Source organism: Anser brachyrhynchus (genome assembly GCF_964034855.1).
Source record: "Anser brachyrhynchus genome assembly, chromosome: 1".
Lineage (NCBI taxonomy): Eukaryota > Metazoa > Chordata > Aves > Anseriformes > Anatidae > Anser > Anser brachyrhynchus.
The window spans coordinates 114,011,060-114,023,492 of record NC_137694.1 but is presented as its reverse complement, the minus strand read 5'-3'; the positions used below and the strand labels follow the sequence as shown (position 1 = coordinate 114,023,492).

Sequence of the window (12,433 nt, the reverse complement as noted above, 5' to 3'; positions counted from 1 at the left end):
CCATGTGCTTTGATTTTAAAATGTGAATGCACAGCAATGTGATACTCGTTGTCACAGTGAGGGAGGAAATGCTCATTCCCAATTTGCTATTGCTTGCTCAATTGGAAGGCCTGTGAGAAATGTGTTTTTAATTACTTTTAATGTTTGTTTGTCTAACTAAAAAAAACTCCATCCATTAATGCCTTATGAGTTTAAAACTTTAAAAACTGCATGTGTGCTGGTCCCAGTGTTTTCCAACAGCCCCTTCACGTTTTTTTTCATTCTCACAGGAGGAGAAACTGCTGAAATGCCAGGCATGTATCCGCCTGGAGAGTATGACCTAGCAGGCTTTGCCGTCGGTGCAGTAGAGCGAGGGCAGATGCTGCCCCAGTTGGAGAGAATTGCTGATGGAGACGTGGTTATTGGAGTAGCTTCTTCTGGGGTTCACAGCAATGGGTACAGCCTTGTAAGGAAGATTGTTGAAAAGTCATCATTAGACTTCTCTTCTCCAGTTGGCGCCTCTGGTGATCAGACATTAGGTACCGTTTGTAATGCAGTTTCTTCGCTTGAACTTCTCAACAGGCAAATGCACACTATTGTTTTGTCTGTGCCTTTACTTATAACTTTTCTAAAGCACTGAAAAAATTACTCCATTCTCAAACATTTTCTCATCTTTTTTTTTTTTTTTTCCCTGGTGAATTACATATGCAGGAAAGAAATTAAGGGTGGGAGATAAATAACTAATTGTATGCTAAAAGTAGTAGACATTGTGTTTTTCTCTGTAATATAATGCTCACTAGTATCCAGCAAATTACTACTTGGAGATTCCCACAATTTCATATTGATTAACATTTCTTTCTGCTCTGTAACTGGTCTTATTTCATCTTCTTTCATCTACAGGAGATCTCTTGTTAACCCCAACTAAGATCTACAGCAAGACTTTGCTGCCTGTCCTTCGCTCAGGCCATGTGAAAGCCTATGCCCACATCACTGGAGGAGGCTTGCTGGAAAACATCCCCAGAGTTCTCCCAGAGTCCTGTGGTGTCGTTTTAGGTGAGATAAAAAGAAAAGCTGTAGAAATATCTGCATGTTAATATGGATCAATGTGGAAGCCTGTGTACATGGGACTGTATCAACTGACTTGCACTGTCTAGAAATCAGTTTGCTTTCTCTTTGTTGCTAAAGCCAGTCAAAACACGTTGTAGTCTTAGGACTTCTGTCTGCTGAATTCCCGTCCCTGGATTGGCTTTCTTAAGAGCTCTATCCATACTTTAACAACTAAAACAAGTTTAAAAGCAACCCGAAGTGAATTGTCACCATTTTCAATAATCTGCAAAATTACTGATAATTAAATGACGTTCATGAAGCTTTGGATTGGCATTCAGGTATGGTTACTGGCTCAGGTGGATCTCCTGCTATTCAGCAAGCTTCAATTAATCCTCATTTCAGGTATGCTAGAAATAGTATTTCACTTCATACAGGGAAGCAAAGTATGAAAAGGTAAATGACTTATTATAGGTTATGCAGTGTTCAGTTGGGTTGTAGAAGAAGACAAGGGAACTACAGTTGAATTCTGTACTCCAGAACTGTACGTAAATCATCCTTCCACTTGTCACTAAATATAACATGAAGCAAGAAACCTACTGTTTTTGAAGTTCCATTACAATGGCTAATCCAGAAGCATTTCTTGTGATGCTGTAAATCACCTTTACCTTTTTGGATCTGAGGGAAGTGTGAGGCTTGCACCAGTTTTTATAGCTATTGTTCTCGTACAATAGTTTTTCTAGAAGCAGGGTTGTCACCCTCAAGAAGAGGATTTTCCAAATACTGCGTTAGAGCCTATTTTTAATTACTCGTTAATGGTTTGCAGTGGAGCGATGTGATTAATTTCCTCCCTGAGTGACACTTTTTTCTATTCCCAAGCCTTGTTCAATAAGGAAGGAAAAAACATCCCATTTCCCTGCATGGAAGCTGATTTCACTCAAGCTAATGTCGTTGTGGGACTTAGTCTGTGCTTTACATCCAGATTTTGCCTTTCAGTACTCTAAATAATTTTAGGTTTTTGTGCATAGATAGTGGCTTCCTCTCTTCATTTGTATTTTCAAATCTCTTTAGATGCTCTTAGCTGGAAGATTCCTGAAATATTTTGTTGGCTCCATAAAGAAGGGAACCTCTCTGAGGAGGAAATGACTCGGACATTTAATTGTGGGATCGGTGCCGTCTTGGTCGTTCAGAAGGAGATGGCTCAGCAGGTCCTCAAGGACATCCAGAAACACGAGGCAGCCTGGCTGATTGGGAGGGTTGTCTCCCTACAAAAAGGTTACTAGATTTTTATTTTCCTTGAAAAAAAATGAAGAACTAAATTACTTAGCTGGTGAGTCTCCATGGAATTTAGCTGAAAAACTATTAATTGGGACCTCTATGGCTTTTGTGCATGGGATATTAAAATGACAGTCCTCATGACTTCTGTCTTGGTCTACAGAACATGTGCTTAGCAATGTCAGATGTCACCAGCACTATAAATAAATATTGAGAAGTAAAGCAGTGCCGCTAGTCTCTTTTCACTAGTACTTTTCTCCTCTCTGCTTCTCCCTTTATTTATCTTTTCTTTTTTTTTTTTCTGTGTTCAGGCTCTGCCCATGTTAAAGTCCACAATCTGCTTGAAGCCTTGCGAGCAAATAGGTCACTGTCTGTGCACAGTCATATCCAAGGCAAAATCCAAACAAACAAAGTGAAGGTTGCTGTCCTTATCTCTGGAACAGGTGAGAGTTTATATTCTTTACTGCAGGGTAAAAACAGACTATTGAAAAAGGACCTTCAACTCAGAATCAAAATCTCTCGAAGTCCTTGCAAGTCTCCACAGCAACTTTGCTAGGCTTCTGACAGGCTTTTGGTGCTCAGTACCAGGCAGAATAGATTTTGCCCTAGGAGTATTTTCAATCAGAAATAGAATGATCTTTACCCTCTGCTGCAAACTGGCTATAAATTGCATGTATTCATTTTATCTACCAATTTCTGCCAGTCTTTAGGTTCAAACAACCAGTGTGTGTTGCACTGTTGGGGCAGCAGCTTTATTTTACAATCAGATCAGTGTCTTCTTGCCCCATAGTCACCTCCAGGGTTTCCAGCATTCTTACTTATTAAGAAATAAACCATCATTCCAATTCCAGAAACTACAGTTTACATACTTAATTGCTAGTAAAAGCCCTGTAGACTCCAGGTGTCAAATTCATTTCCCAGTAAGGTCAACGAATAAAGGATTATTGTTAACATCAGTGTCTTTTGGATTGGGTCTCACCCACACTGCTGCTTATTTAAAACCTCTTCTAGCTGTTAACTGTATTTATTCCCCAGGAACGGTTTGATATTCATGAATTATTTTTTCACTCAGGCACAAACCTGGAAGCCCTGATAAATAGCACAAAGAAACCCACCAGTTTCGCACAAATAGTTCTTGTTGTTTCTAACAAAGCTGGTGTGGAAGGGTTAAGGAAAGCTGAAAGAGCTGGTATTCCTACAAAGGTAAGTATTTCTCATCTTTTTTAAGTTAACCTTCATTAACTCTGACTACAGTAGAAAGGTACTGTGAAGTAATGACTTTTAGTGGGGTAAAAGATGATTTCAAGAAAAGTCTTAGTGCTTTATTTTTTGTTCTGTCATAAACTTTGTGCCCTTGGGCAAATGACCTAACATGGGAAGCAAATTACTTCCTTTTTTTCTGTTTCCTATTTACTAGTAATCCTGATGGTATTGGGAATGGTCATTATATTAAACCAGTGCAAATCTTCTACAGTTGAAACTTTGCCATTTATTTAAGTGTAGTACATTTGCACTAAAGTAACAAGGTATTTTATCTGAACTTATATTTAGAATTAGATGCTAAACAGGCATGGTAGCTCATTTGAAAGAAATTAAGAGGTCAAACTCAGTGAGACCTTCCCCTGATTCCCTGGGCATTGCTCCAGGCTCTTCAGGGTTCATTCAAAGCACACTGTGTTTCCCTTAAAGTTACTGGATCCACTGTTGCGTGGCTTTGCCCTTTCTGTAACCATGTGCATTAAGGATGTTAAATGATACTGTTCTGACTTAGCATTTTACAGTCACTTTACACTGATAACTACAGGTGATATGGACGATTTGGCCCCAAGGCACGCTTTACTGTTAACTCGAATAGTAGCAGGATCTGGTTGTTTGCACTGCTGTCTCCTGTTTGGGAGTATAAACAGATCACAAGTCAAATATGTCCGTGATATGCAGGTGAAGGACACACACATAATGAGGGGAAAAATACCTTGGAGGGCCAATGGTCTCAAGTGGTTAAGATGGAAAGTGAGCGGCAGAATAGAGGCACTGAGTTGTACACGCTTTACCAGTTCTTACTCGTAATTTGTAGCAGAGTTTGGCCCAGTGTTGATCTAGGCTCTATTCGTAGTGCCCCCTGCCACGTTTTCAGCTAGCCAGTTCTGTTTTTTTCAAAACTACTTTGAGATATTTGAATGTGTTGACATGGTAAATCTTGTAGGGATTAAGAGGGAGTTTTATTTAAAAGACAATGAATGTTTTAAGTTAAGTAACACTAAAAACTAAGTGCTTAAAATTAATCACATTTTAAGTTGAAATCGTTCTAAGACTTTACATTTTCTTAATGGCCTACATTTGTAGTTTGTTCAACTGTGTCCAAATGCTGGGGCCTACAACTGTGGGCCTAGTAAAATAAAACTGTTTTTCTGCTCCATGCTAATAGGAATAAAAACTGGTTATTTGTTTGTTAGCTGTATGCATTTTGAAGTGTTCTTCTTGCTGTGTATGTGCACCCAACTGTAGCCACGTGTGGAGATCTACTTGTTTTTTGCTTATTACTCCAAAGCACCATTTCATTCTGTTCTGAGGGGTTTTAGGTTAAACTAACCGCGGGCCCATGTTTGTTCCTCTTTTGGATTGTCGCAGGTTATCGACCATAAATTGTATGAAAGTCGCACTGCATTTGACAGTGCAGTTGACAAAGTCCTGGAAGAATTCTCAGTTGAACTGATCTGCCTTGCTGGGTTTATGCGAATACTGTCAGGTCCTTTTGTCAAGAAATGGGAAGGTAAGCACAGTGTATTTCTATATGAATTTAAAAATAATAATTTTATATATTATCCTCAGGAAAAAAAAAAGAATATATAGAAAAGGGACGGTATCAATTCTGTGTTTGCAGGAAACTAGACTTTTCCCATCTGGTAAGGAAAGGGTTGAAAGAAAGTCTCTTTGTCATTTCCACAGACGCTTGAGGAAGCCAAGTGCAAATGCAGCTCCTTGTGGGCTTTGATTTATTAGAAAATCTTTGTAAAGTAAGGCTGTAAAACTTCAGACCTCTGCAAACATGAGGTGTTGGCCAAGTTGTTGCCTAAGCAGTAAGGGGTGGCGAGTGTTCAGCTTTCCTCTAACAGATGAGTATCTTTGGCTGCAGGTTAAACTGCAAAGCTAGGCAGTGACGTGCAGGTCTTACCAATTAGGTGAGATATCCCAGGAGCTGTGTGAGTCTGGGGGCGGCTCTTGTTTGTCTGAGGTGTTCACAGTGTCTCCATTCTGGTCATCTTTTACAATTTTGCCAGTTCTTTGATAACGGCTGATAACACCTCTGCCTACCTCAGTGGTCGCTCTCCCTCCCCGAGCTGTTACATTCCTTTTCTTATCTCTTTGTTCCTTTCAGGGAGTCCTGAATCACGCAGGGGCAGCTGCCTCTCTCACTCTTTGCTCTACTTCGGGTTCAGTCACAGTTACTTCAACTAGTTCCTGCTCACACCACACAGGGGCTGGCCAGCCTATACATTACAGCTCTTCAGGCAACTTTTATTGTTCACATGGTGACTTTTGTGTTGCTCTGGGTGTGTCCATGACACAGACCTTTTACACCTGAACTACTTGTCAAACCTCTCTTTAAGATCAGTAGAGCAAAAGAGGCGTTCCTAGGAGGCAATTCATTTTGTGCTAAAGCTGTCAACTAACATAAGTCAGATGAATTTTGTTTCTCTTCGTTACTGGGTCCAGAAGACCTAGCAGTAAATGTCTGTGTTGTAGACAGCTGTAGTTAGGAGAGAGAAATCCCTCACTACATGAGATGTATAGCGACAGGACACTTCCAGCGCTGATGATCGCCCTGCACAGTGCAGGACTTGTATTACGTTTCGGAGTAGCCTGAGAGCAAAAGTAAAGACACTTCAGTACAGGACGTCTGCACTGGTTAATTCATTTTTTTAAAATATCCAGCACTGAACTGAGGTGGAAAACAGACACCTACCTGAGCTCTGACCAAGACTGTATCCATCAGTTAGGGCCTAGATATGAGCTCAGACACTCAGTTCAGCTTATGTGTCTGTGCCAGTTAAGAGCAGTCTCTGTAAAACTCAGACCTTGCCGTGCTTATGCACTGGCTACTCTAAGTTGTCCAGGAACAGTTGATTTTTGTTGCTGCTCGGAAGCTGTTGCCTTTCCTTTCTCCAGCAGTTACAAGGACACAGAGCATAAAGTTAGTTGTGAAACTCCTCTTCTTACTTAATGGCCCTGGAATGTTAGCTGTGAATTCTAACAGAAAGGGCAGATAAAAAGGAATAAACAAACAGAAAGCTGCTTTCCTTTAGAGCAGTTTCTGAAAGGAGAAACGGAGGAAACTCCAACAGAAACGGAGAGAGTTATTTGCAGCTCACAGTCCTCAGTACTTTTTTGCTCAAGCAGCGAGCAGAGAGGTGCTGATGCTTAAAACTGCATATTTTTGAGATACAAAGCCAGATCGGTCAATAAATTTGCCTCTAGGTTTTGCAGGTCAAAACCTGCGTGAGTTCTTGCAGTGGGAGTGCAGGTTTTGTATTGCACTGCCCGAAATGGCCTTCACTTCACATTACAGAATCATATGAGTCTATTTCAGTACACTGCTGCCTCCGCCAGCATATGCCAGCTCAGCCTTACTGCTTGGCATTTCGGTGGTGTTCAGTGAATCCTGATGACATACAGCCTTCCTAAGCAGGAGGCATGGAGAGAGAGTGTGAGCGTAGCACACTGCGATATAAATAGTGCTGATGGTCATTTTCTTTTTTATCTTGCGAGGGTTTGTACTGAATCTAAGAGAAGATGCAGCGCTGCTAAGCACCTTTTGACTTCCCTCTGGCCCAGCGTTGGCAGGACAAGTTGTCACAGGCATGTTAGGAGCAGGCAGGGAAAGCGTGCCAGAAGAAAGAAAGTGTTCTGATGGTTTAACTGTGGCTTTGCTCGAACGGTGAGACCCTGAGGTCATGGATAGCCACTGTCTCCTGCTGTACAGCTAGGTAGGAGCTAAGGCATCGGCTCTCTCTTTTAAGGAAGATGTAAGGTGCAGGCTTCCCGGGGCTCTAACCGGCCCCACCTGGCCGAGCATTAAAGGTTATATTACCCATTTCGGGATCTCCTGGCCAACTTTCCGCATGGAAAGTAGAAGTGGTGGACAGGTGCTTGTCCAAAGGGCAGAGCGAAGGACTCCTCTTTGAACAGCTGTTGTCTTTCATTAAACCTAAACAGGTGTGGAGGAAAAGCCCGAGCTAAAGAATTTTTGCCTTGTCATAGGAGGCTGTTACATCATCTGAAACCACGCCAAGTTTCTTGAGGGTATTGAGTTCATAAGAAAAAGGATTGTGCTTGTGAGGAAAGAAGAGAAGAACGAGATATAAAGGGAAAGGACAATGTTTTGTTTTTTTTAAAAAAAAAAAAAAAATCCTAAATAGTCACTGGAGAAATATGCTTTAGCCATGGAGTTAATTGTACCTGATTGCTGTCTTTGATTTATTGAAATGGCGAGGCATTCTGACATGCTTTGAGCTGGTTATCTGTCAGTAACATCAAAAATAGCGTATGCAAAAGTCAGTTAATGCTTAGAAAAATCTTTTTCACAGATGTATATTGTTGCTCTGTTGATTACTGCTACTTTGAACACTCTGATAAGTCTGAATGCTAAAAGGCAATGACCTCACTTACTCTTTTCTAGGAAAAATATTGAACATCCACCCATCCCTGCTGCCTTCTTTCAAGGGAGCAAATGCCCACAAATTGGTGTTAGAAGCTGGTGTCCGAGTCACAGGCTGTACTGTACACTTTGTAGCTGTAAGTACTTCCTTCCTCCACTCTTTATAATTCACAAGTCTTAAGATTTTCATCTCAGAGCTTGTTTAGAAAACCCTTATAGCATCACGCTTGATTACCTTTTCTCCTTTGTTCATTCATACCGTTATTAGGCAATATAGTGCTTTAGTTTGTTGTCCCTGGAGAAGGAACTGGAACTGAATACAGGAGTTAAAGCTTTACCTAAGTTAACTTCATGAAGTATTTCACTGCTGCCATTCCATCAGTTGCAGTGGGGTACTAGTTCATATAATGCCTTGACTGATCCCAGAATCTTTATTAGTACACAACATCATCTTCTTAGGTTTTTTCATACAACCTTCCTTATTTGTTGCTTTCAAGAAAAAAACAATGCTTGAAATGGCACAAGAAGTCTAGATTTTTTAAGAAGTAATCCCACGTTTGTGCAAACAGAGAAAAACTTAACAATTTATATAAATCAAAAATTAAGAAAACCAAAGCCCAGAGATCTCTCAACAGGGAAGATGTACGTGTTTATCAGTTCAGGGAGGTTTTTTTCCACCTTTTTTCATTCTCAGGGTGATAGTAACTATTCTTCATTCCTCTACTGCATTCTTCAGATTATCCTCTGCTTTTCCACTGCTCCTGAAATCTGTTTTCCCATTTGCTTTCCCTTGGAAAATGAAAAACTGTTTTTTCCAGTTAGAAAAAATGCATTCCTTTCTCCAAAACATGACTGTTGCTTTCTGTGTGGCAACGTCCTGAGAAACAATAACTAAACAGCAGGGATCTGCCTTGTTCACATGCAAAGGAAAGATCTGCTGGGTCCTCTAGTCTAGCTCTGTGCCAAAGCTGGCTAATTCACTTTTCTGAATTGAAATGTCATCATTTTGTCCAATTTAGCCTATCATGTCCTCAGTTAACATGGCTTTTGTTTTCTGTAGCAGAAACATTACTTGCCGCCTCTTTTACTTTGAAACCTACGCTTCTGATAGTTCCTCACAGGCTACTGTGTGTCAGCATCTTCTCTGCGTTCCTCACATTAGCCTATTTTCACGTTGTCTGTAATGACATGATGATAAACAGATCCCTGAGGCATCTGGATCGCATTCATTGCTACACATCCATGCCCCTCTCTCTCCTCCTTCAACCATACAGACTTTCTGGCTATTGCTTTTACAGGAGGAGGTTGATGCTGGAGCAATCATTTTCCAAGAGGCAGTTCCCGTTAAGGTCGGTGACACAGTGGAGACCCTGTCCGAAAGGGTGAAGGAGGCTGAGCACCGAGCCTTCCCAGCTGCCCTGCAGCTTGTCGCCAGCGGGGCTGTACAGGTGGGGGATGCTGGCAAGATCTGCTGGAAGTAAGAGCAGCAAGTCCACGGAGCTCCTCAGGTGGTACAGCTGAGGTGCATTAGCTGATCAAAACAGAGGTCACATTCTAATAACGTGTATTCACCTCACAAAGTGTTTTAAGCAAAGGATTTACCATTTCATGTGCTCAGTCAAATGGCTAAGGATTCAAAGTAAAATCGAGAGAAAGCCACAAATGGGAATGTTACGACAGGGGGCTGTTCTCAGTAGCTTCAGCTACAGCTCTGTTACATGCTTCCTATTTACGGTCACTTCCTTGGCCAACATTTCAGTTCTCAATCACTTTCTTCACAAAAAAAAAACAACAAAAAAGTCTTGGTTACAGAGACATCTAAACATCTGAGATTGACTTAAGAACATCACTTTGTCTCCAAACAGACCATACAGACTGTAACAGGGGATTCTCTTGTCACGTGCTGTGAAGTGTCTGTAAGGATGAGTAATGGCAGATAGTAAATTGGAAGTGATGGCCATAGGCAAAGACTTAACTCATAAAAATATATAGCCAAAACAAGAAAAACTGGCCTTACCCTTCCTGCAGATAACAAAGTGCACTTTTTTTTCCATCTAGTTTCTGTTTCAATGTTGGTAGATTCTGTCTGGCCTAGATTCTGGATGTATCCAATAACTTCAAATACTGAACCTGCGATCAGTCAGATCCTTATAGAATTAAACTTCTGCTGACCACTTGCCTTCAAGGATTTCCATATGAATCCACACAGTCCACACATGAATTCCCCTCAGAGATTTGTTCAGAACCAAAAGGGTAATTTTTTTTTCTGAATGAGCAGAAAGGGAATTAGTACAAGACAAAAATATCTTTTTGGCTTGTGAGACATTCTTCAATTCTGAAGAAGGTAAGTGCCTGTATTCTGGGTATTAGTATTTTCACCTAGAATAATACTGATGCAAACCCAGGAAATGTTGCAACTCTGAAAACAGTAAGGTTTTTTCATAGATGAATTCTTGTGAAAAAGCACCTGGTTTTCTTTTAATGTGTTGTAGCTGTGAAAACATTTTAATGTATTTACAAAAATAATCATTTTTGTCCTATACAAACCAGAAGTATCTGACTGCAGCCAATTATGTGTATTTTAGAACTACCCTTTACTACAGAGAAAACTGGTTATTGTTCCGTGCACTGATGTCCTTATGGTAATCTCAATTTGGATTTGAAATAAAGTCTAATAAAATTAAAGACTTAAATGTATCAAAATCTTTCCCTAAATTTCCTTTTCCAAGGGTATAAGCTGAAGGAGGAGTTTGTGAAAGAATCTAACTACATCTGCAGTGCAACGACTGCAGATCAGTTTCTGAGGTTACAGACGTGTGCAATCCTGCAAAAGTTAGTTATAATTCCGGAGCGTGGTGACCTTACTGTTCCCATGGCCAGATGGTCTGCGATGAAGAAGCTTGCTGACAAAGTATTCCTGTCATCTTCTGTCGCTGAGGATAAAGCTCAAGCGAATACAGAGAAAAATTACGTGGTCAAATTTAATGTGCGTGTAAAAGGCAAAGAATAAAAGCCAAATCTTCATCAGAGCATTTTTCTGTACAAACCTACCTTTGCAGAAGAAAGCTGTCCCCACAGGCCAACTGCCCGCCAAGGCTTGCAATCCAGTCTGTCTCGGGGAGAACGTAAGAGAGGCAGGGAGCATCCAGCTCTGCCTGGGGTGCAGTCTGCACAAGTTCAGTACTAGCTGTGACACAGCACATCTCTTACAAGTCAAAAAGAAATCAGTCTTAAATGAATTCACACTCTGGTGTTACTTGTTCCACCAGTGGTGAAATCACCACCAGTGCAGCTAGTAAGTAAAACATTGATATAAGCAGTTTGATCCCTGACAGAAAGGCCAAAAGCAGAAGACATGGCAACCTCAAATCCAATACCCCACTCCATCGCAGACATCTTGAGCAAGACTCAGGTGTTTTGCTGTCTAAGAATGATGACGAGTGGGATTTAAGCACCTATCTGCATTTCTGCAAATTTGTAAAAGGGAAGTTTGTTGTGAACTGTGCCTTAAACTGCTAAAAAAGCATAGTCTGTAAAAAGAATTGATTAAAAGACCACACCCAGTCCCCCAGGGATGCCTCGAACACAGAGGAAGTTGTTCGATACCGCGGTGATAGCCTAGAGAACTGTTAGAGCACAATAACTGGCGTCCTATTCTCTTTTAACAGTTTATTAATTAGGTTTTGAAACATCACTCATGCTTGGTATGCAAGCCAAATAGTATACAACATTAAGTTAATATACAACATTAAGTTACAACACGGTTGTAACAGGCCAAGAGCAAAATAAGCAGCGTGTTTATCATAAATATTAACTATAAATACCAAACATTTGTTAATCTCTCCTTGTTACAGTTCTTCCTATTCCTCCTAGATCATGAAAATACACGTTCCTTGCTCCCATTGTTGGAGTGCAAAAGCCAAATACAGATTTCTGTACAGAAATGGCAGAGCTTGCAGGCAAGAAGCTGAATTCCCCTTCCTTCCCCTTCCACCCTGCACTGAAACAGTGGAAGCTACACATTAAATAAGTAAATACTTCGGATGTTTTAAATGGAGCTGACTCATGCTCTCAAACAGCCTGACATGGCCAAGAGCCAGTTGTACAGTATGTCCCTTACTCGTACAGTACATGTAATTCCAAAACAATGCTTTTTTTTTTGTTTTTCACTGCATCTGACGGCTGTTAGTGATCCCTCCCCTGGAAGTTCAGCTCTGGCTACTTCTTTTCTAGTTTGTTCAAGTAATTTCTTAGCTAGATTTCCTCCTCTCATTTATGTTACTTTGCATGCAAGTCATTATCCTGGCAGAGAGATATAAAGCTTCCCACAGAAAAACATTTTATTTAACAGCAGCGACTCTTTGGGCCAAGCCAATCATTAAGTCAGCAGAAAGAAAAACTCAAGATTTTCCTGCCACGGCAAGTCAAGCTGTGGCTATCCCGCGGGTTTCACAGACGGAGGAAGAAAAATGTCTGAAA

The 12,433-nt window shown here is 40.8% G+C and overlaps 1 protein-coding gene across 4 annotated transcripts in view; it reads left to right on the top strand.

The window, feature by feature from the left end:
* The window catches only part of GART (phosphoribosylglycinamide formyltransferase, phosphoribosylglycinamide synthetase, phosphoribosylaminoimidazole synthetase), a 39,254-nt gene extending 28,603 nt beyond the window's left edge, over positions 1 to 10,651 (top strand). For all 4 annotated transcript variants that reach the window (XM_080560108.1, XM_080560111.1, XM_080560110.1 and 1 more), the window contains 8 exons: positions 270 to 518; positions 880 to 1,032; positions 2,095 to 2,298; positions 2,610 to 2,741; positions 3,371 to 3,501; positions 4,927 to 5,068; positions 7,976 to 8,091; positions 9,253 to 10,651. In XM_080560108.1, coding sequence (XP_080416234.1) covers positions 270 to 518; positions 880 to 1,032; positions 2,095 to 2,298; positions 2,610 to 2,741; positions 3,371 to 3,501; positions 4,927 to 5,068; positions 7,976 to 8,091; positions 9,253 to 9,435 — 1,310 coding nt within the window. In that variant the 3' untranslated portion in view covers positions 9,436 to 10,651. The remainder of the gene's footprint in view (positions 1 to 269; positions 519 to 879; positions 1,033 to 2,094; positions 2,299 to 2,609; positions 2,742 to 3,370; positions 3,502 to 4,926; positions 5,069 to 7,975; positions 8,092 to 9,252) is intronic.
* Positions 10,652 to 12,433: the final 1,782 nt, after the last annotated feature.